The following is a 23,967-nucleotide window of genomic DNA, read 5'->3' as shown; positions in this document are numbered from 1 at the left end:
TTGTTGTCGAGTGTTGTTTGATCGCATATGACCTAATATAAGAGCCTGCAGTAATGCGTTTTGACCAGCCCTACCGGATGCAATTCCCGGAGAAGATGAAAGCGTTTCAGTTTGTAAACACAGCTGAAGGCAATACTTATATTATAGCATTAGAAATAGCCTACTACTGTAACTAAAGAGTACATAAAATGCATTACATCATTTGATCCTCAGCAGTGAATGTGTGCCTTTAGAATAAAAGTCCAAACCGTTGATTAAAACATCACAATAATCCGCATGACCCCAGTCCATCAGTTGTGTCTTGTGAGGAGAAAAGTTGCATGTTTGGAAGAAACGGATTTATCATAATTTAAATGCATGCTTCTGGCTAAAATATCCATAATGAATAATATTGTTTTCTTCAGTGGAAAAATGCATCTTGTCTGAATCGGGAGACATCTGTGGACAGATCAAGCCCTGTTTACAAGTCAAAACAGTTCTAACCAAATTTGATTTTGATTTGAGAGGAAATCAGGGATGGATTTTTTTTCTGTTGGATTATGGATTGGTTCTTTACTCTTCTAAGTTAAAGGAAGAGATGAAATGGGTTACTGCAGTAGATTGAATTAGAATGCCCTATTTTACTGTAACAATGACTGAATATTGTAGAAAATTTCCACTCTAGATAGTGACGAAACACAACCCTTTAATTCAGGTTAATATGGCTGGATGATTAATCGAAAAGTAATCAAAACCGAAATTCATAACCTCTAACCGACGTAATTTTCCCATGTCAGTTATTTTGGTTTTTGATCCGGTTAACACTTGACTCTGCCCCGCCCTGTCAGTGGCATAAAAGCAAAACACTGAGGTGAACGCCAGTTCAACACATACTGATGGCGCGTGAGCGGTGAGCCTTGCATTTACACTAAACTTTGTCAGTTGTATTTGTTTTATGGTTTGGAAATTCAATTCAAGTTTATTTGTATAGCGCTTTTTACAATACAAATCGTTACAAAGCAACTTTAAAGAAAATTATGTTTCTACAATATTTAGTAGTAGCTTATGGTGGTGACTGTCAGTTTGTGCACTTTTGACAGGATTTTTAGAAAAAATTAATACAAGACGTAGTCCGCTAGATGATGAACATTATTAATATTATTAATTAATAATTATTATATGATGCAGTCAGACATGTAGCAATAATTGTTGGTTCCGTTTGTTGATTCAGGGTTAATCAACATTCAAGCGATTGGATGATCGGATGTGTATTATATCGATCTACCATGTTCGCACAGCTGCATTGTGGCACAAACACTCATATAAACAGTAGCTATGAAGATTGCGTGCACAGAGTAATGCAGAAAGTAGCTGTCAGCGATGTCCTGTGATTTATTACTAAAGTAGCTTAAAATCTCAAAACTTATTATAGCATGTTTGTGTGCAGCGCAAACCCGCAGCTGTCAGACTGTTCTGTGTATTTGAACTGTAGAAAAGGTTGTTCCGAGTTGAAACTACTTTACAGAAAACTACATCAGTATATCATCATAAACACAGCCGTTTTTGTCTTACGTGAACATAAACAGATGAGAAAGAAAACACACGTGGAGTATTTTTGCTTAGAGACAGCAGCCTAATAAACACGCTGCTTGTCATTAATGTTAATCAAAGAACAAAAGAAAATCATTCACTGATCTTGACTGAATATATTTAATAACTTAATTAATCTTTATTTTATTTATAAAAAAAAACTATGCAGTGTTTTTAAACTTTTTAAATACAATGTCTGTACCTGAAACTTTTAGATGTATTTATGATATTCCTAATTGATTTGTTTGTTCCTATCTTATTACTGACTGTTTATTTGTCTTTAACACTTTAATATTTTAAATTTATATTAATCTTGTTTTTGCTATGGTATTTTTTTTAATCACAGGCAAAATTCCTCTTGCCGTGTTTTGTAGGCTGCTGATTTTTGCTCATGTTATTCAGCTGCAATAGAATGCTTTGTAAAAAAAATTTGACATCTAAATGTTTGACCGAAAGTTGATGGCGACTGTCCAGCACTCTTCTTCACTGCTCCGACTTCTCGTTTGTACCTTATGTGTCCTCCCCTATGTAAAAACTAAAATAAATTGTAAAACGTAGGTTTTTTAATATTTTATTTTATTTTTTTATTAATTGTGTTCGGCATGGTGGGCCGCATGTGATTTCATCACGTGCCGCGGGTTGAGATCCACTGGTTCAGAGCTACAGGATTTGTGGAGTAGCAGGACCCCCAAATAGATTGACAAAATTCATAATAGGAACAATAAATACTTCCACTATTACTTTGTTTGTGATGGTCGTTTATTTTTAGATATGACACAATGTTTTCAGTTTATTGATGACCTGACTTATTTTATCATACGTTACTGCATCATTAACAGTTCCTCTCAGATGACGACAAATTTCTTCATTCGCATGGATAAGGAGAAGCGCTTTAATTTCACTGTCGCTTCAGTTGGATGACATTTATTTTAATTTCTTAAACACTGCGTGAATGCGTGACATTGTTATGATTGGCCCGGAGTAGATGTCTTGCGTCACCACGTTCTGAACTCATACGTGCTAGTACCGGTAATTTTCCTTCTGCGTTCACACGCAGCAGAATAGGGCTTGGGCGTCGTGACGTCATTACTTGTCTTTTCCAGACAAGTCTGTATGTATGAAAGGGCTTAAGGCGGTCGCACACCGGACGAGAAGCGCCGCGTCACGCCACATGTAGGGCAACTCGAGGTATCACACACCGGACGCGCACTTTCTGTATGCACAAGCTCAATTTCGCAGCAAGATGGGTGAGTTTTAGCTTCATCTATTATTATTATTATTTTAAATATATGATTTTAATTGATAAAAGCTTAATTGACAGGCCAATACTTTAATATTTTGCGTATGTAAAAATGTCCCAAGAGAAAAATTAAATATTAAAAGCACTACGTTTATTATACATTTAATTATATATGTTTACAGTTTAATTGAGCTGTACAACTAATATAAGTAGTATTTTGCATCAGTGGTATCTTGGTGTAATGTATGAACAGCAATTTGAACTAAAAATTATGTTTTTTTTTAATATAAAACTATGCAGATGGCGCCCTGTGGCGCGGCAGAAATTTGAACAGTGTTCTGAGTCGTAGCTGGGCTCCGCTGACAGACGCCGAATGGCTCCGCTGGTGTGTGTACACTCATAGAGAATGTGTTCGAATTTTACGAATTTTCACTTTTGTGAAAAAATAATTTTCAATTTCAAAAAATTTAACATTAAATGTACTTGAGAAACAGGCCATGTGTGTTTTTTTTTTTTTTTTTTTAATTGAACTTAACTGACACTAACCATGGCCATTACAAATTTATTGGACAGAAAAACAAGCCGATCAACATTTTCGGGGTGCAGAGCGTTTTTTTTTAATTCACTATATGTCCAGCTGTTGAGAAGACGCGCTCCGACCGCACTGATGTCCCAGGGACACTCGGGTACAGCTGCGCAAGGTGGGGGTATTACTGCCAATTTTCCACCACAAAAGCCTGTCGCTGTCAGCTTGTAATGGTCCTTTTCATAACTTAGAATCTCCTGTAACTCGATGTGCGAATGAGGCGAATTCGAGTCTACCACGCCACGAGACCTCCAGACGTGCGTAAACGCGTCTTAACATTAAATCATTTGCGCCAGAGGCTCGTTTCGCGTTTGGTGTGAACGCAGCATAAGAGGACACTTTCGACGTCACTGGGTCTTATAGGCGCGTAAAATTGCTAGTATTTTCTGTCTGGCTTTCGCAACGCATACTGCACTTTCGTAATTCTTTATTTTCTTTTTCTGCTTGTTTGTGAGTTATATCTATATTTTTTTTACTGTTTAATTCTTTTAAAATTAATAGTGTACATATTTGGTAAAAATCGATTCCCTATTTTCATTTTCGAAACTTTTTTTGGTTGGTCCGATCGATTGTGCAATCGATTTTTTTGAACTAAAAGTGACAGCCCTAATGCTCACGGGGCAATGCTGGCAAAAATCTTCCAACTGAATCATAGCTAAGGTTTATCCAAGTTGCTAGGTATATGTATGTATGTATGTATGTATGTATATATGTGTGTGTGTGTGTGTGTGTGTGTGTGTGTATGGAAATAAGCTGCTAAAAGGTACTTGTCTGTGGATTTAAGAGAAGCTCTGTGGCAAGAAACTATGTTCCTACTGACACTAAAAACTCTCTTAGATGGGGAGCTACCGTATTTTTCGGACTATAAGTCGCACCTGAGTATAAGTCGAATCAGTCCAAAAATACGTCATGATGAGGAAAAAAACATATGTCGCACTGGACTATGAGTGGCATTTATTTAGAACCAAGAGAAAACATTACCGTCTACAGCCACGAGAGGGCGCTCTGTCTTCAGTGTAGACTACAGAAGCACTGAGCAGCATAGAGCACCCTATCGCGGCTGTAGACGGTAATGTTTTCTATTGGTTCATTTCTCTAGTTCATTTCTTTCGGTTCATGTCAAATTCATTTTGATAAATAAGTCGCACCTGACTATAAGTCGCAGGACCTACCAAACTATGAAAAAAAAGTGTGACTTATAGTCCGGAAAATATGGTAGTTGCTGAAGCACATAGGTATTTCTTATATATAAATGAATACCAAAGACTTTTGTACTCTCGCGGTCTTTATTATGAAAGCTGGTATATAAAAAATGAAACTCCCTAATAGTGATTACAAATGGCCATAGTAGGGCTGTGCAAAAAATCTTATGCGATTTTCATGCACATCTCATCAGTAAAGACGCTCCTGTGATTAGAAGTATATCTTCAGCACGTGTGTTCAGATCAGGGTTGCCAGATTTTCACAACAAATCCTGCCCAGTTGCCTCTTAAAACTAGTCCAAAACTATGGAGATATACTTCTAATTACAGGAGCGTCTTTACTGGTGAGATGTGCATGGAAAATCGCATTCGATTTTTTGCACAGCCCTAGGCCATAGTCTGTTTCTTTTTTCAAACATCAGCAGTCAAGTAAGTTCATTTATTCAGCTATCACAATCGCAAACAATACAGTCGAGATCTCATGACAGAACACTGACCGGCTGAACAACGCTTTCATTAGATCGCCAAACTCTAGCTTGTTAGTGTTTTCTCTCGTAGTAGAGGGTGTAGAGCAGTTACATGTTCCTTTTTCGGATGTTCAGTGTGTTATTTTGGGAAAGTATGCTTGAATTTGAAAAAAAAAATATATTTATATAAATTTACTTTTTTTTACATCGTTGTCAATTATTCTGATACTATCGCTAATATTCGATATTGCCCAGCCCTAAAGCTCAAGCAAAGCAAACAGAAAAAAATAAGGCAGACCATGCCAATTACCGTACAGAACGTGCATGCACTCGAGTGGTGTTTATATCGTTTCACATGTTAATGTTGCGAAAAACAATAATATCCACCAGGGGTGGTTAATCTGTCTGATTTCCCGATTCGATTACGATTGCTGAAGTCCCGATTCGATTACAGTCGATTTTCGATTATTAACGATTCTCGATTAGCAATTATTGATTTTCCATTTCACAACAGTAAACGAAAATACACTACAAAGTGATTGCGGTATTAAAAAAAAAGTCAGCTACTGAATTACTTAACTCTTTTATTGAGTAACAACAACTCAAAGCACTTTCTGTGTCATGTAGTTATAACTTTAGAATTATTTGTATGCAGCTTATGTTCTGTATAACACAGAAATGAATACATCACTATTCCACCTTGTTGGAGTAGTATCTGTCTCAAGTTTGTGTTTAAGCAGTTCTGGTAAAATTAAAAAAAGAAGAAAAGCTAATTACTAGTAGCTTATATAAGGAATTATATTTTTTAAATATCCTACTAGTAATTTAGAAACTAATAAAAAGCTTGCCATGAATGCAACCGTTAAAATAGATTCACTTCTATTACAAAGGTAAATATTTTAAATTAATTTTAAATTGCTAGTGCTACTCTCCACCTTGCCTCCTAACTGTCCTATGAATACTTCGACCTCGTCTAACATACCCAGAGGCATTAGACAAAGTCTCCACTACTGTCCCCGCGATTGCGGAGTGGTGCGGTCAGAAAACAATATACATGTCTAGCGCGGAAAAAAATCTCCCTCCTCGTCCCCCCAACAATAACACGCCGGCTAATTTCGCAATGAACACTACGACGCCTGCAAACATTGTTCACACCTCTGACATTTGGCAAAGGACCATTTACATTGGGCAATGGATTCACCGTTTGTGCTTGGTGTAGGACTATACAGATATTCCCCTTCAGAATCAGTGTCCGCGAATAGAAGTCCCAACACTCATTGCGGGTTTATTGAAGCTTTATTGATGCCATTAGATAATAATAATAATAATGATGATAATCATAATAATCTAATGACAATACTTGCTGACGTTGACAACATTGGTCAGATAAAATGGCTCACTCTCACACTAGCTCCGCTTTTTTTTTCGCACTGTAAAATGCGCTCTAGCTCGAAGATTTTGTATAGGAGCATGACGTTTTTTTGAGTCAGAGATGAAGTATTACATGTCTGCTATCTGGTGCAGGGGAGGTCGCGTGAAATTTGGCACCCTATTTGACAAAATCGGCCGTTTTATTCAGTGCCGCATCTTGTCGAGTAAACTCGACCATGGCGCCAACAGGGTTAGAGCTCCTGCCATGAAAACCAAAATGAATTGGTTGAACTGGGTGGATCGGTTGGTTGTTGTTCCTGGTTTTTCCATTTTACACACCTGCTCTGGCTGCTTGCTAACTGGAACTGGGCGCGTTTGTGACGTTCAACTCCCGGTATAAATTTTTTTACAAACTAAAATGCAAAAAAAAAAAAAAAAACGATTTTTGAAAATTTAATAATCGATTCATACTCGTCCATAACATACTCGTGATTAATCAATAATCAATTTTTTTCACCACCCCTAATATCCACATGCTTTGAAAGTTGGCTGCTCAGTCTCATAACAGTAAAAACGCATGCAGCAAAGTTGTTCAGGAGACACAAAGATAACGGTAGGGATGTGCATTTTAAGCAAAAGTAATAATCGATAATTGCTGGGTATTATTCGATTAATAGTCATTAATTGCACCCCTCCCGTGCATGCACTCACGCATGCATAAACACACACCCATAAAAAAAAGAGAACGGGAGAGAGACTGTTCAGGCTTTCAATCAGTATGATAACAATCCGTTTAATACATTAGAGAATAGTCTATTCTAACACAACGATATATAATCAGTCCCTCCAGAAAAACGCGATTATGCGATCGCGTGATTTAATGCATAATCAGCCAAGGGCCGCATATTTATGCGGAGGTCGCATTTTTTCAAATAGGCCGCACTTTCGCCGCATAAAATCTCGATTTCAGGAAGCAAAATATGCGGAGGTCGCATGATTTCATAATAATTTTAGTTGAAAATAAGTCACATATATCTTAGCAGAAAGTTGAAAAATGTTGCGTTTACTTCACACAAGTAAATCGCCATTATTTCCCAATAGGAACCTTATGAAGTGACGTAATTGCGCGACGTGAACATCATCTGTGAACCCCACGGTGAAACCAGGGTAAAGGACGCAAATCATTCTCATCTGCCAACAAAAATAAGCGCAAAAGACCGAGCGAGGCAGTTACCCGGTGTGTTACATGACAGTAGGGGCAAATTATTTTGAGAGAAGGATGAGGATGAGGATGGCGAATGATAGGCCAGTGTTAAAGGCTACGCAGTTAGTTTTCATTTTCACAGTGGACTGTTGTAGTTTCACCTTTTTTTCTCTTTTTCATCAAACCGCAGTTTTTGCAAGTTCCCGCAATTTCATTGCATAAGATTGCAAAAATATCCCGCATATTCCATCGCATTTTTTAAGAAAACCTGCCGCATAATCAAGGATTTTTGCCCGCAACAATCACAAAAAAAAATCCGCGTTTTTCTGGAGGGACTGTATAATATTATTGGTCATTTGATGGAATGGATTTAAAAATTGTATAACTCAACTGTTTAACTCTAAGGGAGTTGGAAAATAAGCCTATTTTCAAAAAATGTGGAGTGTTCATTTAAAGGAAGAGCCCAGTGCTGGGCAGTAACTAGTTACAGTAATATTACTTTTGCAGTAACATTTAGTGCAACTAATTACTAATAAGATTGCAAAATTACAGTTGCCATCCATAAAACAGTTAGTTACATAGTTACTTTTGATGTCTCAACCCCTACTGATTTGAAATCCAGCAATCCAATAATTTCTATATTTATTTTAATTTTACGACTCGCACAGACACATGAAGTCACCAGTGCATCAGAAAAGCTTGGAATATAGAAGAATTTGCATTCGGCAGATGGAAATATTGCCGTTACACTGATTTTGCAAGGAGAAAAGCTGATCTGAATACTAGGGCTGTGCAATTAATCCAATGTTATTGTCATGCGCATCTCTTCAGTAAAGCCGGTCCTGTTTACTGACGGGATGCGCATAACCGTCGATGTGCAAGTTGTGGCATTACTTCACTCTGGCATTACATAGCTTGCCCCAATATATATTATATTACTATAATTAAAAATCTTATGAACTTAAGTTATCTCTTTTGATAAAATACTTAATGAAATATCAAATTTGTGTAACAGATAAATTATAGCTACAATTAGCTTCAAGCTACGAATGGCAATTAATACAACTCTTTTACTTAAGTCACTATCAGTCACATTGAGATCCAGTGTAGATTCATGATGAGGCAGAAATATATTGTTAGTATCATTTTAGAAGAACTACATGGGGAAAATATACATTACAGTTTCTGTGGGGCTTGAACGAACAGTAATGTAACTAATGGTTAACAACATGCAAACAAGGGCAAATACAGTACAGTAAAGATACAAATGAAACGATGAATGAAATGAATTTTTTTTTCAGGTATTGTAGGTTATACAGCAGCATTTATCAGTCTTAAGTCCTGCACTTGCACTATCAGAGCAAAAGATGTCTTTTGTAAACCAAAATCTTGCAGCTTTGCTGTGACTAGTGAGTAAATAATTTTTTTTTAAAGACCAATCAGTCAAAGTGTATCAATAATGTGCAAGTGTGCTGTTTAAATAAGTGGAGATTTCAAACAAGTTATTCACGTCTGTCTCTCTTTCTCTGTCTGTCTACAGTAGCGTGATCGGCGTAGCCTGCATCTGAGCTGGTGACTTTTTTTTTTTTTCTCTGGACGGCTTGAAAGCAGCTCTTCTGCAGAGTGTTCCTGGAGAAGATGTGTGCGCTCAGATAAGAGACCCTTCACACAAGAGACAAAAATGTGAGTCAATAACCTGACAACACCTTCCATAAATCCAGAGGGGTTATAAAAGATTAATCTCTAATAAATAATGTCTGCCAAATAGGATAACAGCTGTATGAAGAGTGGCAGAGTGGTTTGTGTCTGTCAGATCTAGAGATCCATCGATTGCAATTTTCTTGGCCAATTCAGATTAATTATTTTCCTAAGGGCTATAATTGACAGCATATACATACAAAAATCTAATTTTCTTCAACGCAAAGTTTTATTTTCATAAAAAAAACAAAAAGTAAAGATAAGAACAAATAAAAAAAATTTGCAAACAACAGCAAAAATAAATGCAATAGAAAAAAGAGAGCTGTGAAACTAAGTTTTCAGGTTAAGTTTTTATACAGGTAGGAAATACTAGAGGAATTAATCAATTGTAAATTATCAAATCAAATTTTTGTAGTCTTCATTGTAAAAATTAATTACAAATTAATGCTTACCATTATATAATTAATATAAAATTATATAATGCATAATATATATATTAATGTAGACATGTATATAATGTATTGAACTAGTAATAGCGCATAAATACAGTATTGTCCTGTGATTGAGCTGTAGCGCTTGTGCACTGAATGTAGGCTATTTAGACTACTGTTTTTCATACAAATATATAGAAACCATATAGTTTTAATTTTTATACCATGGTATAAACATATGCTATATGTTTGGTTTAACTGGTTATCATGATTTAAATATATGCTTGTATGGAAGACCAATGTTCAGTTCTAAACTGAAAAAACAAACCGACAATTACCTCTCAAGCAGACAGAATAAATTTCACCATATAAAATTGAGGTTGTTACAGATGTTACTGTTTTTGATAATGAACATAAATTGACATCTGCATCCTAACTCAAGCTACTGTCAAATCTGCATTTCTAACAGACAACAATTTTATATTATATTGCAGCATGTACTGCAAACTATGCTGAAGATACACATAATCAAAGACAAGCAACACAAACCTATTTCATGATTTGAAACAATATCACTCATTAGAACATCCAGAAACCTACAATTTTCTATTAAGATATTTTATCTGAAATGTATGAATAATTCAAAAATGTGAAGTGTTTGTCATGTTCTGACAATAAATAGCTGTTTAAAACTACAATTAACTGTCTGGTTTCTACAGTTTTCAATTAAGAGCAAACATCTGCCTTTTATACTTGAAAGAGATAAAGATTTGATGAATATTGATATTGACTTGTATGAAAAATTTTATCATGAATTAATTTCTTTTTTTTTTTTTTTTTTTTGGCAATATCTCCCAGCCCGAAGTAGGAACTATCTTTATTATTATTATTCTGCATGCATTTATTTGGCTTATTACATCTAGCATAAAAACTTAAAAATGTTAATTTTGTTTCCCAAGTTTGTTATTGTACCACAACAAAAATAAATGTTAATTTAGATCATTTTTATCATTACGTTAAATATATTAAAACAATTGCAGTAATGTAAAAAATGCACAAGCAATAATACAAAAATAAAACCTTATTTTTTGAAGTACTAACAGCTTATATGTATTTTTGTTGTTTGTTTGGTTATGCATGCATTTGTTTGGCTGTTATAGCATCAAGCCTCAAGATCTCGTTTGTTTGTGACTGTCAGTTAAACTATAGTTTATGTACTTGTAACTAAAGCATGTGGCGAAGGCAGAAAATGATTACAGCTGATAGAGTAGATTTCAAAGCGATGACAGAACTCCTGAATTTAGTTTGAACTACTATTAATGTAGAAAACCTGGTATGGTAAGTTATGTCACTTACAGTATTTTTTTTTTTTACTATATCAGGGAACTTTTACCCAACCTTCAGGTGTTTCTGGCCTCCTGTCACTGCCGACCCACTGCGCATTGTTCTGAACAATCCCAGCTTCAGAAACGAGTAGCTGAAGTTTATTTTAACACTTTCCCTGATCTTTTCTGAAAGAGGGTACAGAATGGTTGTTAAAATCTAAATGATCACTCATTTTAGAGCCCCAAAAAAACGGAAAAGAACTGAACAATGAATTTAAAAGCTAAGTTTGTGTGCATCAAAAAAACATCAAACTTTAAAACCTAGTTAGTTTCCTTCTTTGCTAAAATCCTTTGCTCCACCTCTGTTTTGGAGCTTTTAATTTGTCTGGTTTATGAATCCTCAGTTAACTAAAGTGTACTTTAATGTATGGCAAATAAAAACAGTGCAGTTACAAAACATAATAGTAAGTACTCTTGTACTGTTGTCTTAGGCGGATGATCTCTAGTTTAATGCAGCATGAAAGTGAACCTTATAACAGTATAAAATGCAGTTTTTGTCGTGTAGGTCTGGATGTTATTGTAGCTCATGTGCTATGCATGTGCTTCATTAAAATATACACTACCTTTCAAATGTTCAAATTCAGACTGGAGTAATGATGCTGAAAATCCGCTTTGCTGCACAGGAATAAATAGCAATTTAAAATGTATTAGAAGAGAAAATTTATATTAAGTTGTTGTAATATTTCACAATATTATGGTTTTATTTTTGATCAAATAAATGCAGCCTTGGCAAGCAAAAGAGACGTCTTTCAAAAAATATACAAAAAAATGACCAACCCCAAAACTTGAAGCGGTAGTCTATTTGAAATCAGGAATAAAATATAACCACAGTGCCATCTTAAATTGTTTAAATTCAAATCAGACTTCAACCGTCTTTTTCAGGCAGCTCAAAGCTAATGCACATAAGTGCTTTTGAGTGTACAAAGAAAATCAGCTCTTAACATTGAGCCGTGACTTTCATATTGAGTGTTGTGGTTTCTCTTATTCATATATGTACGAAGAGATTCACTCCCAGCCTTTCTTCAGCCTTCCATACTGAACGTGCACCAGGCAGTGCAGACATTTTCAGTTGGGCTTGAGGGCAGAGTTTGTTTGCATCTAGGTAAAAAAGTTGACTTTTTTTTTTCTGCTTGTGCCCTTTTGAAGATGATCCGTGTCCTCCAGAGGACGTCTACTGCTGTGAGCGTGTGCAAGTTATGATGGGTGTGTGCAGTGCAGCGGCTGTATGACAGGAGGCAGAGAGGGGTCAAGGTGTCTGTTGATGCTCTTGTGCGCCAGCGTATGGCTGCTGTGTCATTGCAGGGCACCTCGCCCCAAACGACAGATGGGAGGGGTTTGTCCCATGTGCCACAGGAGGCTTACGTTAGGAGCAGATGGGGAGAAAGGAGAGCTCTTTTTGTTTGTGTGTGTCCTCTTCATTTCACTCACTGGGTCACATGAAAGCCTTTCATTGTTCCGTTTTTTTTTGTCTATCCTGTACTCCCCTCTTGTCTTCATGGGCTCAATCTCACCTGCTCTAGCCTTTGTACTCCTTGATGCAGGCAAACACATACACACACAAACACACACCCATACAGAGCAGATTACTTGTCCCTGTTCTCTCCTGTCAGTTCCCTGTTGGCTTGGGCTTCTCAAACGTTCAGATGATTAATGGGCTCAAAAGTCTGAAGGCGCTCGCCTGCAGCCGCATCTATCCCCCCACCCCGTTCTCTTCCTTCTCCCCCAAAACCATCTATGTTTGAATGCAGGATCCCACACAAACACACACACAGAAAATTAGCCACCAAATGCTGGTGAGGGTCATCCCAGCCTCTGAGTTGTGCTTTGTCACTTGGGCAGCTGCTTTATTGTCTCAGGTGGTGTTGGGGAAGGCACATGCTCTCCGGGTGTAAGGTTTGTTTGCTGTTTGGCCAGACTCCGGTGCGCTGCTGCAGAGTGCTTCCTGACAGAATGTGAAATCTGAAGGATGTCTCTTCCTCCCCCAGCCATATATACAGCCTGAAGGCACAGAAAACGCACAGATCTCAAATACACACACACACACACACTTATTGGAGTGGTGGAGTCCTGTGATGGGGCAGTAAAAGTGAGTGCAGATGGTCAGGGCTGGATAGAGGTTTACCTGGAATGTGAGGGGTTGAGGTCAAAGGTCAGGGTTCCTGTCCCCTCTGGCAGACAGTAAGCACTGTGTGTACAAGTTTTGGTTTACTTGCAAGGCCTAAATATCCTCAAATATAGAGTGAAATTTCTCAAAAAATATTTGACAAAAACTGTTTTCAGCGTTGATACTAAATGTTTCTTGAGCAGAAAATCAGCATATTATTATTTTAAAAAAAGGATCATGTGCAGCCTTGGTGAGCATTAGAGACTTCCTTCAGAAACACAAACCTTTGCACGATAGTGAATAGTTAGTGGTGTTATTCAGGTGAAAACTGTGAGTTCAGAGCTCCTTAATATGTCTCTCTCTTCAGTGCATGCAATTTGAGATGCTATTCATGTTTGTAGTACAAACTGCACAGGTTATGTGTGTTTTTTGTTTTGTTTTTAATATGCACGAATTTGAACCCCTTAACCATAAGTATGAGTGATGTTTGCTTTCACAAGTTCCAGTAATTAGTCCTTAAAGAATTAAAGCTGGTCAAAACTGGCACCGTGGTTAAATGCATTCAGTATAATATTGAGCTGTGTTCATGTTGTGACTTTGAACCTGGCTTATTACTTTCCCCTTTGGTGATATACCTATGAATAAAAGCAGTAAAAGGCATAAAAGACAGGTAGGTAACACTGTTTTTGTCTCTGTCTGAGCAGTGAAGGTTTTGGTTTATAAAGAGGTGGATGAGCTTACATAGGATTCTCCCCATCACATCTGTTCATCGACATTGTATCTGCTGTTGTGACCTCATCTCTATAGAGATCTGTCACTCTCACATGGCCCAGCATGACGCCCCTCTTTTATTCTCACTGGCACTCAATACGTGATAATTGCTCGTTAGCTTCTAATGTAAATCCCACTCTCTTTTTGGCTGGACTGATTTTTTTATAAGTGTTTTAATGAGACAAAATAAAATCTACATGGACCTTAGAGAAGGCGGCGTATTTAATTTGATGCCAATGAAAACGAGGCTTAAAGGGATGGACATACAGCTTCTTAATTGAGGTTCTAAGCCACAATAATTTATGATGAATATATTGGCGAATAATTAGCATAAATGTTATAAAGTCCCTGTGAGGCATTTCAAACGTTTGAATGTAAAGGTAAATATGAAATAATATATGAATGTACATTTTCAACCTTTTAATCTTCATATTTTTCATTTATCAATATATTTACGTAGATATGTACCAATATAAGATAATGTGCATGTATTTTATTGGGGCATATAAATAAAAGGACATTTTATGTTTTTTTGATTTTACTTTAAACATTTATCATCTTGGGTACGAGGTTTGAAATATTAGTTCAACTGATGGACAAACATTGCCCTTTTTACAGAATTTCAGTGCAAATGTGTAAATATTAAAACATTAACAAATTTGTCAAAAGATAAATATTGAAATCTAACTCTTAATGTAAACACTAGATAATAATAATAATTCAACCACTGAATTGAGAGTATTAGCTTTGACAGTCTCTGGAGTGGCTCACTCGTTTTGGTGTAATTATTTCGCTTCATGCCTGTGTGCTTGCTGTCTGCATTTGTGAGTGCTGTGTAACTGGGTGGCCCTGAACTGAGAGTAAAAGAGACCGATGTAAAAGTAGCAGAGAAGGTGGGTGGATGGGAGGAATTTAGCCTGAGTCATGATGATGATGATGATGATGAGGGGTGTGTGTGGACAGATGGTGGGCTGATGCCATCGTGGGAGGAGACAGTACATGTAGATAGCAGGTCTTTAGGGGAATGAGAGGTCGTCCCACTCTGTCACACAAACATCGATGTGTAATTCTATGTTTAAAGTGATGGCTCACCCATAAATGAAAATTTTAATTAACTCATCACTCACATTCCAAACTCCCGATTGTCCATACAGTGGAAGCCTAAAAGTACCATATGGTTATCATATATAATTTATTCTAAAATGATACAACCGGGTAGTACTTTACAATAAGTCTCTTTTGTTAACATTGTTTGTTCATGCTTAATCTAAAATTAATTAGCAGTTAGCTATGTTTTTTTCTCTTTTTTTTAATGTTTAGTAAAAATACAGTTGTTATAATTGTGAGTTAATGGTGCATTTAGGTGTTAGATTTTGATTGAAAAAAATGTACAAGTAATTTAAATGACATAAGATTAATACATGCTGTATTGTTCAGTCTTGGTTAATGTTATCAAATTAAACCTTATGCCTACATTAGCTTCATGGGATAAACGGGTATAAATTTAAGTTCTTAAATATCACTTTCACTTGTTTATGTTCATGGATTGAAGTTCATTGAGATCATTGGCCATTGCGAACAAGTGCAAATGAGAGCTGTGGGGAATTTTTTTTTTTTTAATGAGCAATGACTTCTGTTTTTTACTCACACAAATCTTCTGTATGGCTTCAAGCGACTTGTAATATAACACATGAGTCATGTGGTCTACTTTTATGGTGGTTTTCCTTGTTCCACGGAAGTGCTCATAAATTAGACATGTTTGGAAAGGCATGAGGATGAGCCATGACACAGTTTGCATTTTGTGTGAACTAACTCGTTAGTAAGCCATGGTGGCTGAGAACGCTTCGCTTTAGACTCAACATGAAGAGCCCTGATGTCAAACAAATGCTCATAATTTCCACACCAAACTTGAGGTCGTCTGTATCAAAGTTTGTGAAGCGTTCAGTTGAACAGGCAAATGATTACATTACCTTGGAGAACCTTGACACAATCCTTCCCACAGATCACACTACTGAAATCGACACAGAAGCAAGTGGTGTCCAAGGAGTATTTGCGTCAATCTGTCATGTGTTTTATGGAGGTTTATCCCCGTGTTGTCCTCTAATTCACCCTCCCGAGGGTCCACTCACTCACTCTTTCCATCTACTCCTCTTCCCTTGTAAACCCTCCCCTTCCAAACAGCGTCTTGAGCATCCGTGTAGTTTGACACGGAGGGCAGTTCCTGGTTTTGTGCCGATGCAGTCTAGACATGTGTGAATGTGTGCGGTGTGTGGAGGGGCATCAGATAAGATGGCCCTCGGTGTAGTGGGGGAGGCACACAGGAGATCGGTCTGAAAAGAATGAGTGGGGGAAGGCGAAATGGAGGGAGAAAGGGGGTGGGGAGCTGAAGGTGTGTGCATGTGTGTGTGTGTGTGTGTGTGTGTGTGTGTGTGTGTGTGCTGAGAAGAGTGAAAGAGCCAGGCAGGAAGAGAGAGCGAGAGAGAGAGAGAGCTATTGATGGGGAAAGAGAAGGGAGGGGTTAGAGAACGAGCAAGCGCTGGAGAGACGAGGGAGGGGTGTGTGGGTAGAGCCTCTTCTCAATGAGGAAGCGCAAGAGCCATTTCACTGTTGAGTAAGAGCACGCTGCTCTCAGCGAACGAGCGAGAGAAAGAAAGTGCGCATTCTGGGTTTTTACGGAGCCGTCTTCGCTCATTCTTCCTATCCCCCCGCTTTCTGGCACCCTGCTGGAGGGGGTTTGTGTGAGCAAGGCCTTTGGTGGACACACAATGGGGCGAAGTGCCTGTGGCAACTGGGCCGTTGTGCTGCTGACGGGGGGAGGGTGTAGAGAGCCGACCGGCGCACAGCGCTAACAGATCCAGCCGGCCTCAGGCCTCTGCGCCTCTCTCTCTCACTCGCGATCGAGATTCTGTTTAGAAGCTTCTCAGGAACCACAAAACCTTTCTCTCAGGACTATGGTGGACTAACTATGGATTAATGTATTTGGCGCAGTGGATTTTAGGACACCCATGTCAGAACTGGAGATTCGAGAGCGAGAAGTCGCTGTGTTTTGGGAACGAGTGACGAACTTTTCTTGCCTTTAGTTCCCTTTCTGTTTTGCTTTTTTGCCGAGAGGAACTCCATAAATGGATTACAAAATGCATTCCAAGTCCAATGATTTGCTGGATTTTCAGACACTGGATGCCCTTTTGGAAAAAATTGCACATTGCTCCGTCCCTGTTAAAAGGTAAAACTGATAAGCTTTCTGTGAAGCTGCTTTTCTGAACATTACACAACTAATCACCAGTGTTGTTTCCGTGTGTAGTATCTCTTTTTGTTGCTTGTTCGCTTGTAGTTTGATCTTAACTTGGTAGATATTCAGATTTAGTGGGAGTCTTTTGGTTTGACTTAACATACTAGTTAAAAAATTACGTTTTCACTTTGTCAGGTCACCAATATATGTCCTTTACTGAGACTTTTTCTCAGAGAGAGGGGGGTGTGTGAGTAAGCAGGGGGAGGGTGGGTGTTTTTTCAAAGGAAGAAGGGGGTGGTGTATTTGTTGTGGCAGAAGGAGAGAGTTCAGCCGGTTATGATTTAGCAACTTTAGCGAATGATCTCAAGACAATGTAAATTACATGACCTTACTTTCAGACCTTATATATTTCAGACCTCATTGAGCACATTGAGCAAGTTTGTAGATGTTTCCTATAGCTGGAAATATCAGTTTTAGTGGGCAACATTCACAATGAATCAAGGTCTGCATTTACAGTAGTTTCTCTTTCTTTCTTAGAAAGTTTGTCCTTGTTGATTTACTCTCTTCTGTGTTTTTTTTTTTTTTTTTAGAATAGACTTCCTTCTGTCCTTCACTTGTTTAACCAGACAAGAGTCCTTCAGGTGTACCTATCCACCCAAAGGAATCCAACCCAACTACTTGGTTTACAGTCTTTAAGTGAACAATCTAGCATGAGTTTGCTGTGCTCATGTTGTGTTTCAGTGAATGAAAAAGACTAAACGGTCCTGTAAAACTGTTCCCTCTGAATATTCATCTGCTAAATCTCTTAGCATAACAAACGGCCTTGAGGCTTGTGAATGTATGTCACATGTGAGCTGGACAGTCCCACCCTGGAGTTTGAGTTGTGCAAGGCATGTGGAACAGTTGTGGTCGGAGAGCTGTAGCAGTGGGAAAAAACGTTCTCCAGTCACATTGCGCACATGCCTACCGTGTGCCAGTGCGCTCCTGGCTCCGTTCTCAAATAGACATTTGTTAGACCCCGTTCTGAGTCGTTTTGGGTCACTGATCAAAGTACTAGAACAAACGCATCATGATACCTTAAATGTTCAAAACACCTGTGTTTTGTTGATGGTGGTACCCATGGAGTCCCCATTGATGTTTGGACGGATTAGTTCCCTCCACTTCGGGAGCTGTTTGTAACACAGCTGTGAATTTAGACTGTTTTACTCCTCTGTGCTGACAGCTGAAGCGGCTATGAAGTCTGAGATGTAGGGATGAACCGCTCCCAGGAGGAGCAGTGGCGAGACTGGAGTGTGAAAGAAGAGATGGAAGATGGATGAGGGAGGTGGACTCTTGGCCTAAGCAACTGACACTGTACAGTTTCATTTATTATTTATGCATATGCTTTCAAGCAAATAAACCTGCTGCCCCGGTCCTGTCCCTAGACCCTCCGCTTGGAGCCTGGAGCTCTCTATCCTTAGAAACTCCCAGTAAGCATTAATGATTAATTGTTTACTTTCGTTAGGGATGCAGCCATTTTGTTTGCCGTCAGTTTTTACATCCGCCCTTTCGTGTGTCAAGGTTGGGCTTGACCTGCCTGTAGAACCAGATTTCCTGGTGTGTGTGCTCATGTTCTTGGTAACCAGAGCCGCTTCCTCCCTCACACACATTCCATAGTGGTATGTAAAGATCGGTGTCCAGTTCATAGGTCAGCTTTTATTCCGCTAGGTGTGTGGGGCAGGACGTTTGGTGCCCTGGGTCAGACGCTGCTGCAGTTATTGTCACTTCTTGGTGGTCATGGGAGTTTTATAGGGAAAGTTCATAAAGTTCACATTCTTATTAGTACTGCAACCTTTTTTCTTTTTTTTATCCAAGTCTGTAAAGCACCTTAACACCTGTTTTACTCATGCAATTATTAAAGTTAGTACTGAAAAATTTGCTTTGTTCAGTCATTCTTCTCATCAATACTAAATGTTGAGCAGATCCTAGGAGAAATGAATACTTTAAAAACCCAGTGTGCCCTTACAAATTGACAGTTTAAACACCACTGCTAAGTTGTCCAAAGGTAAAGCATCGGAAGGTTATATTCGCGCATTTATTGCTGCTTTTAGTTGGTGTGGATTTTGCCCGTGCTGGAAATATTTTAAAGTATTATGTAAACAAAATCAGGCTTTTGATAGTGGTGGATGTTACTGACAAGGCACTGCTTTGTACAGTTTGGTAATAGGTAGCCTATCTATACCATTTACTATTCTGCATGCCAATTTCAAAAGACGTAAAATGGAAAATTTGCGCAAACAATAACAATTGTCAATAACTTTTATACTGAAATCTATTGTAAAGTTACAAAGAAATGTGGGAACAACTATAATCTTACATACACAATCACTATGCGTGGATGTATAAATGTGATCATAAAAAAAAAATAGATTTTATCTTAAATGTAGTCGTTATAAAAGTGTCAGAAAAGTTGTGTTATTGCTTAAGCGGTGAGGTTGCACTTGTATACAGCTGTCTTATGGTTGTGGTAAAGGTTATGGGGCATGTTTTGGGTGTATTTTATGCAGATTACTAACCTCAGGCACTCGGTTGCTTAATTAAAATACTCAGAATTCATTAACATTAGAACGGGGTTAAGAACAAACTCGTGTGTAAGCACATGTTGTGATTTAGGGGGAATTTTCTTTGTGATAAGTTCTCCTTTTTGTACAAGTATGAATAATCCATGCTATTATTATTGAATGAGAACCAGTGCCTTTTGATCTCATGTCATGCATTGTCCGTGCTTTGCTGTTAGTGTGTAAGAGAAATTCATTATTTTTAATGTAATTTATTCACTTTCATGGGACATTGTAGCTGCCAAAATGTTTGAAACTAGGAAAACAAAATGAACGTGTAGCATCCCTAATGCATTTTAGATGGGAATCCAACAGCAGACACGAAAAACATTTTATAACATTTTAAACAATTAGTTGTGCAGCCCTAATGAAATTAGTTTAGCTGGTAAGTGATATGACATTTGCAAGACCTGCATTTCCCTTTTCACATTGTTTGCAGACAGGTTTAATCCTACTGCTATGCTGACATATTACAGCCTTCACCCTCCTTGTCTCTCATGAGATTGTCAAACATATCATGGAAAAATCAAGTTTTTAGCAAAATATTAAAACTCGTTTTAAATTAAGTCTATTTCATTGTATTGAGGTGTTGTAATGGATTTGGATCATTGCATTGTTTATCCACAACATATGATGTGTGCATAAGAAGTAAAGCAATTATTTCTGCCAACCATATTTCATCAGATCTATGTTCTTTACAACCTTGCAACAATATACCAGTTTCCATCCCAGTTGGTGAGGTGGGCTCTCATTGCTCTGACCAATGGTCTTGGTTGATATTTTCTATTGGTGTACCTGTAGGGGTTTTTGATATACTGATAACAAGTCCTTTTCCAAATTTCACTGCAAATGAGACTTTGTTCAGCTGCACTCATATGCAGTATGACTTTTCAATTGTGTAATGTTATTCTCCCATTTAGATGCATAACTAACTCCACATGACTCTTAAGTGGTCAGAAGAGCTTGACTATTAAATACAGATCAGAATTTGCTCTATATTTCCCAGACAATATTGCTCATTTCAGATTAAGATTTTTTCCTGATTTCAGGATTCAGAATCTGCCTCATGGTCATTATATTTATTGATATTGTGTTTTGTTTTCCTGGGTCAGGTAAATGTGTTTCATACATGTGCTTTGTGATGTAATCCTGTTTTTATTGCACAACCTGTGTATAATTACTTGAGTATTTTGCCAGATATGTCTTATATCATGCCGATAGAAATGTCTTTGATTTAAGGCAATTTGGCAGTTTTACCAAAATAGCATATAACATTCTTATAACACACAGTTCCAATCAACTATCTAAATGAAGTTTGAGGTGTACTTGCGAGAATATCCTGACTGGAACAAGCCTATGCACAATTGAAAACCAAGTACTGCACTAAACAATCTGTTATCAAAATGGTCATTAAATGATCATTTAAAATCATAAAATGATGCATAACTTTCACCGTATTAATTAAATATACATTAATTCTTATTTTAGCTAAATAAATAGCTAAATTCCTTGTCTAGCCTGACAACCATTGAAAATAATAATATAAAAATATTACACATCTACAGATACTAAGTTTAAAAATTTTTACAACTGAAATGAACATGTAGTAGTATTTTCCTCAGCTGTATCCATACATTGTTAGCTGTCTGTTTTCTATTACTTGTTTCTCCATATATTATCAAACATGACCAATAATGGATTGATTGTGGAAGTTCAGAGTTCGATATTACTTGACAAATCACCTCAAGCTACTCAAGGAGAAAAAAAAAAGAAGAAAGCGTGTTGTCTCAAGGTATGTTTACGCTGTGCAGCACTGTGCAAGAGTGTGTGCAAACCGTGAACTTGTGCACACGGTGTTCTGATTGGCTGTGATTTGTGGTTGCCACGCTGCACTGCATTTCTGTGTTTTAGTGTTCAGGAATCATGTTGTGTCCGGCCTGGTTAGGGCATATTGTAATGATTATAATTATTGAACAAGAACTTTAGGATAAATATTCTTGCCAAGGATGTCAAAAGTCATGTTAAGTAACTTGTAATTGTTTAAGCGCTAGAGTACAGAAGTGATGTAATCAAGATATCCCATTTGCTTGTGTGGTAGAGTAGAATGTAATAAATCAGACTGAAACTAGCACAGCAGACGGGATTTTCAAGGGCATTCAAGAAACTGAATGAACAAATATTAAAATAAAAAACACTATATACACTTCACTGCATAAATTATACATTGATTCTTCTTAAAGCAACTATCTTTTGTTGTTTATTTAGCATGAAAAGGATAGTTCACCCATTTGCTCACTCTCAAGTTTAATCCTGAAAGAGTTTCTTTCTTCTGTTAAACAGTTATTTTGATGCATTCAAAGACCAGCAACCAGTTTAGTTGCCCATATTCTTCAAAATATCATTTGTGTTCAGCACAAGAAAGACATTAATACAGGTTTGGGACAACGTAAGAGTGAGCAAATGATGACCATTTATTTTTGGGTGAACTTTCCCTTTAATGACTACTGACAGCATAGTAGAAATAGTCTGATGTTGCTTTAAGAGCTGCACACATCTAAAATACAGGCACGCATCTGTTTATTTTCACTTTTTTCAGTTTGGAAACTTTTTAATCATCCGAAAATCATATTTTTGGGACTACAAGTCGCATCAGTCCAAAAATACGTCATGACAAGTAAAAAAGCATACCGTACCATACCTCTCGCGGCTGTAGACATTAAGGTTTTCTCTTTGTTCATTTCTTATTTCGCAGGACCAGCCAAACTATGAAAAAAAGTGACTTATTGTCCGGAAAATATGGTACTCATGATAGGTCAAGAATGTTTAATTCTGTAAACTGTCAACTGCAAATGTATCTTATGGCGCTTTTACATTGCATGGTACGGTTCGGTACAGTTCACTTTTGGGGGGTTTTCCACTGAGAACAGTACCTGGTAAATTTTTACTTTTTTTTTTTTTTTTTTTTTGTACCACTTCGGTTGAGGTTTCAAGTAAGGTTGTACGATTAATCAAAATCGTCATAAAATCACGATTTGAGCATGCACAATTTCTAAATCGCTTTATAGCATGATTTTCCGTGGCCTCAACCTCCTACAGTATGCTATCCAATCCAATCAGAATGCAGTTCGTCTAAATGGAGTGCGAGAACAGAAACGACTGGGCATATGCCAACGTAACGCCAGGTTGAAACACTCGGTCTGTGATGTGTATTTTTTCAGAGCCCATGTTAATCAATCAGAGCGTTCACACTGCAGAAAAGGTTAGAAATAGAAAGGTGCAAAAATATTTAATATCTAGCGCATGAGAATAGAGAGAGTTGTGAGTGCAAAGGACGCAGTTTGAGCAGGAGGAGACGTTTTAAGTGCACTCACTCTCTCTGGGCGAGAGGAGCATGCATGTCAGGTTTTGTACCATAGCAAAGGAAATCTGCGTGCGAGCAGAGAAATTCGCGCTCAGGCATTATTTTAATGTGCTTTTGCATTACAATAATGTGCTCTCGCTGCTGTGCTAAAAACTCCAATTTGCTGGACTAAAAAATCCCTGGACTAGGTCTAGACATTTTGTCACACATTTACCTGGTGATTATTTTTAGTTAGATCTATACTAGAGGCATGTTACAACTTTTTGATAAAGCTCTAATTGGTTTTCTTCTGGAAATAGGTTTTGAATTCATACTGAATGCATTTATTACATGTCTGTGTGTGTGTCAAAATAGTGATTGAAATTGAAAAGGCAAAATTGATCAAATATTGCTAGATTGTTTTTTTTGTCCAAATTGCACAGTCCTAGTTCCAAGTGAACCGTACCGTTACCAAAACATGACTTGTAAACTTTGCTGATCACAGATTGCCCGGAGAGAATCGTCACTACCTGCATCACTGAACTTGCGACACAGTCACAAAAGAACCGCTAGATTTAAATCCGCAAACCCAGCAAAGGATTGAACATGACTCTTTTAAAGAGCGCACCTTTTTAACAACCCAAAAATGGCTGTCGTTGTCTGTTGAGGAAGTACAGATGTTCCTCTGGTTGATAGCAGAGGAGCAGATTAAGCGAGAGCTTGATTGTTTTGAAAATAATTGTTACAAATGATTGTGATATAAACTGAATTCT

The 23,967-nt window shown here is 37.6% G+C and overlaps 1 protein-coding gene across 5 annotated transcripts in view; it reads left to right on the top strand.

Moving 5' to 3' along the window:
* LOC127953032 (bromodomain-containing protein 4) overlaps window positions 1-23,967 on the top strand; it is a 48,211-nt gene that overhangs the window by 4,174 nt on the left and 20,070 nt on the right. For 2 of the 5 annotated variants that reach the window (XM_052551934.1, XM_052551937.1), the window contains exon 2: window positions 9,180-9,322. The exons of 1 other annotated variant lie outside the window; for it this stretch is intronic. Coding sequence is in view for 2 of the 4 variants with exons in the window: in XM_052551926.1 (XP_052407886.1) it covers window positions 17,151-17,251 (101 nt within the window). In the remaining 2 variants the exon portion in view is untranslated. Of the gene's footprint in view, window positions 1-9,179; window positions 9,323-16,591; window positions 17,252-23,967 lie in introns of those variants that run through there. 2 more of the 5 variants (XM_052551926.1, XM_052551929.1) reach the window with 2 other exon arrangements.

Source organism: Carassius gibelio, chromosome A3 (assembly GCF_023724105.1).
Source record: "Carassius gibelio isolate Cgi1373 ecotype wild population from Czech Republic chromosome A3, carGib1.2-hapl.c, whole genome shotgun sequence".
In the NCBI taxonomy this organism is placed as follows: domain Eukaryota; kingdom Metazoa; phylum Chordata; class Actinopteri; order Cypriniformes; family Cyprinidae; genus Carassius; species Carassius gibelio.
This window is presented reverse-complemented; position numbering and strand designations above follow the sequence as displayed.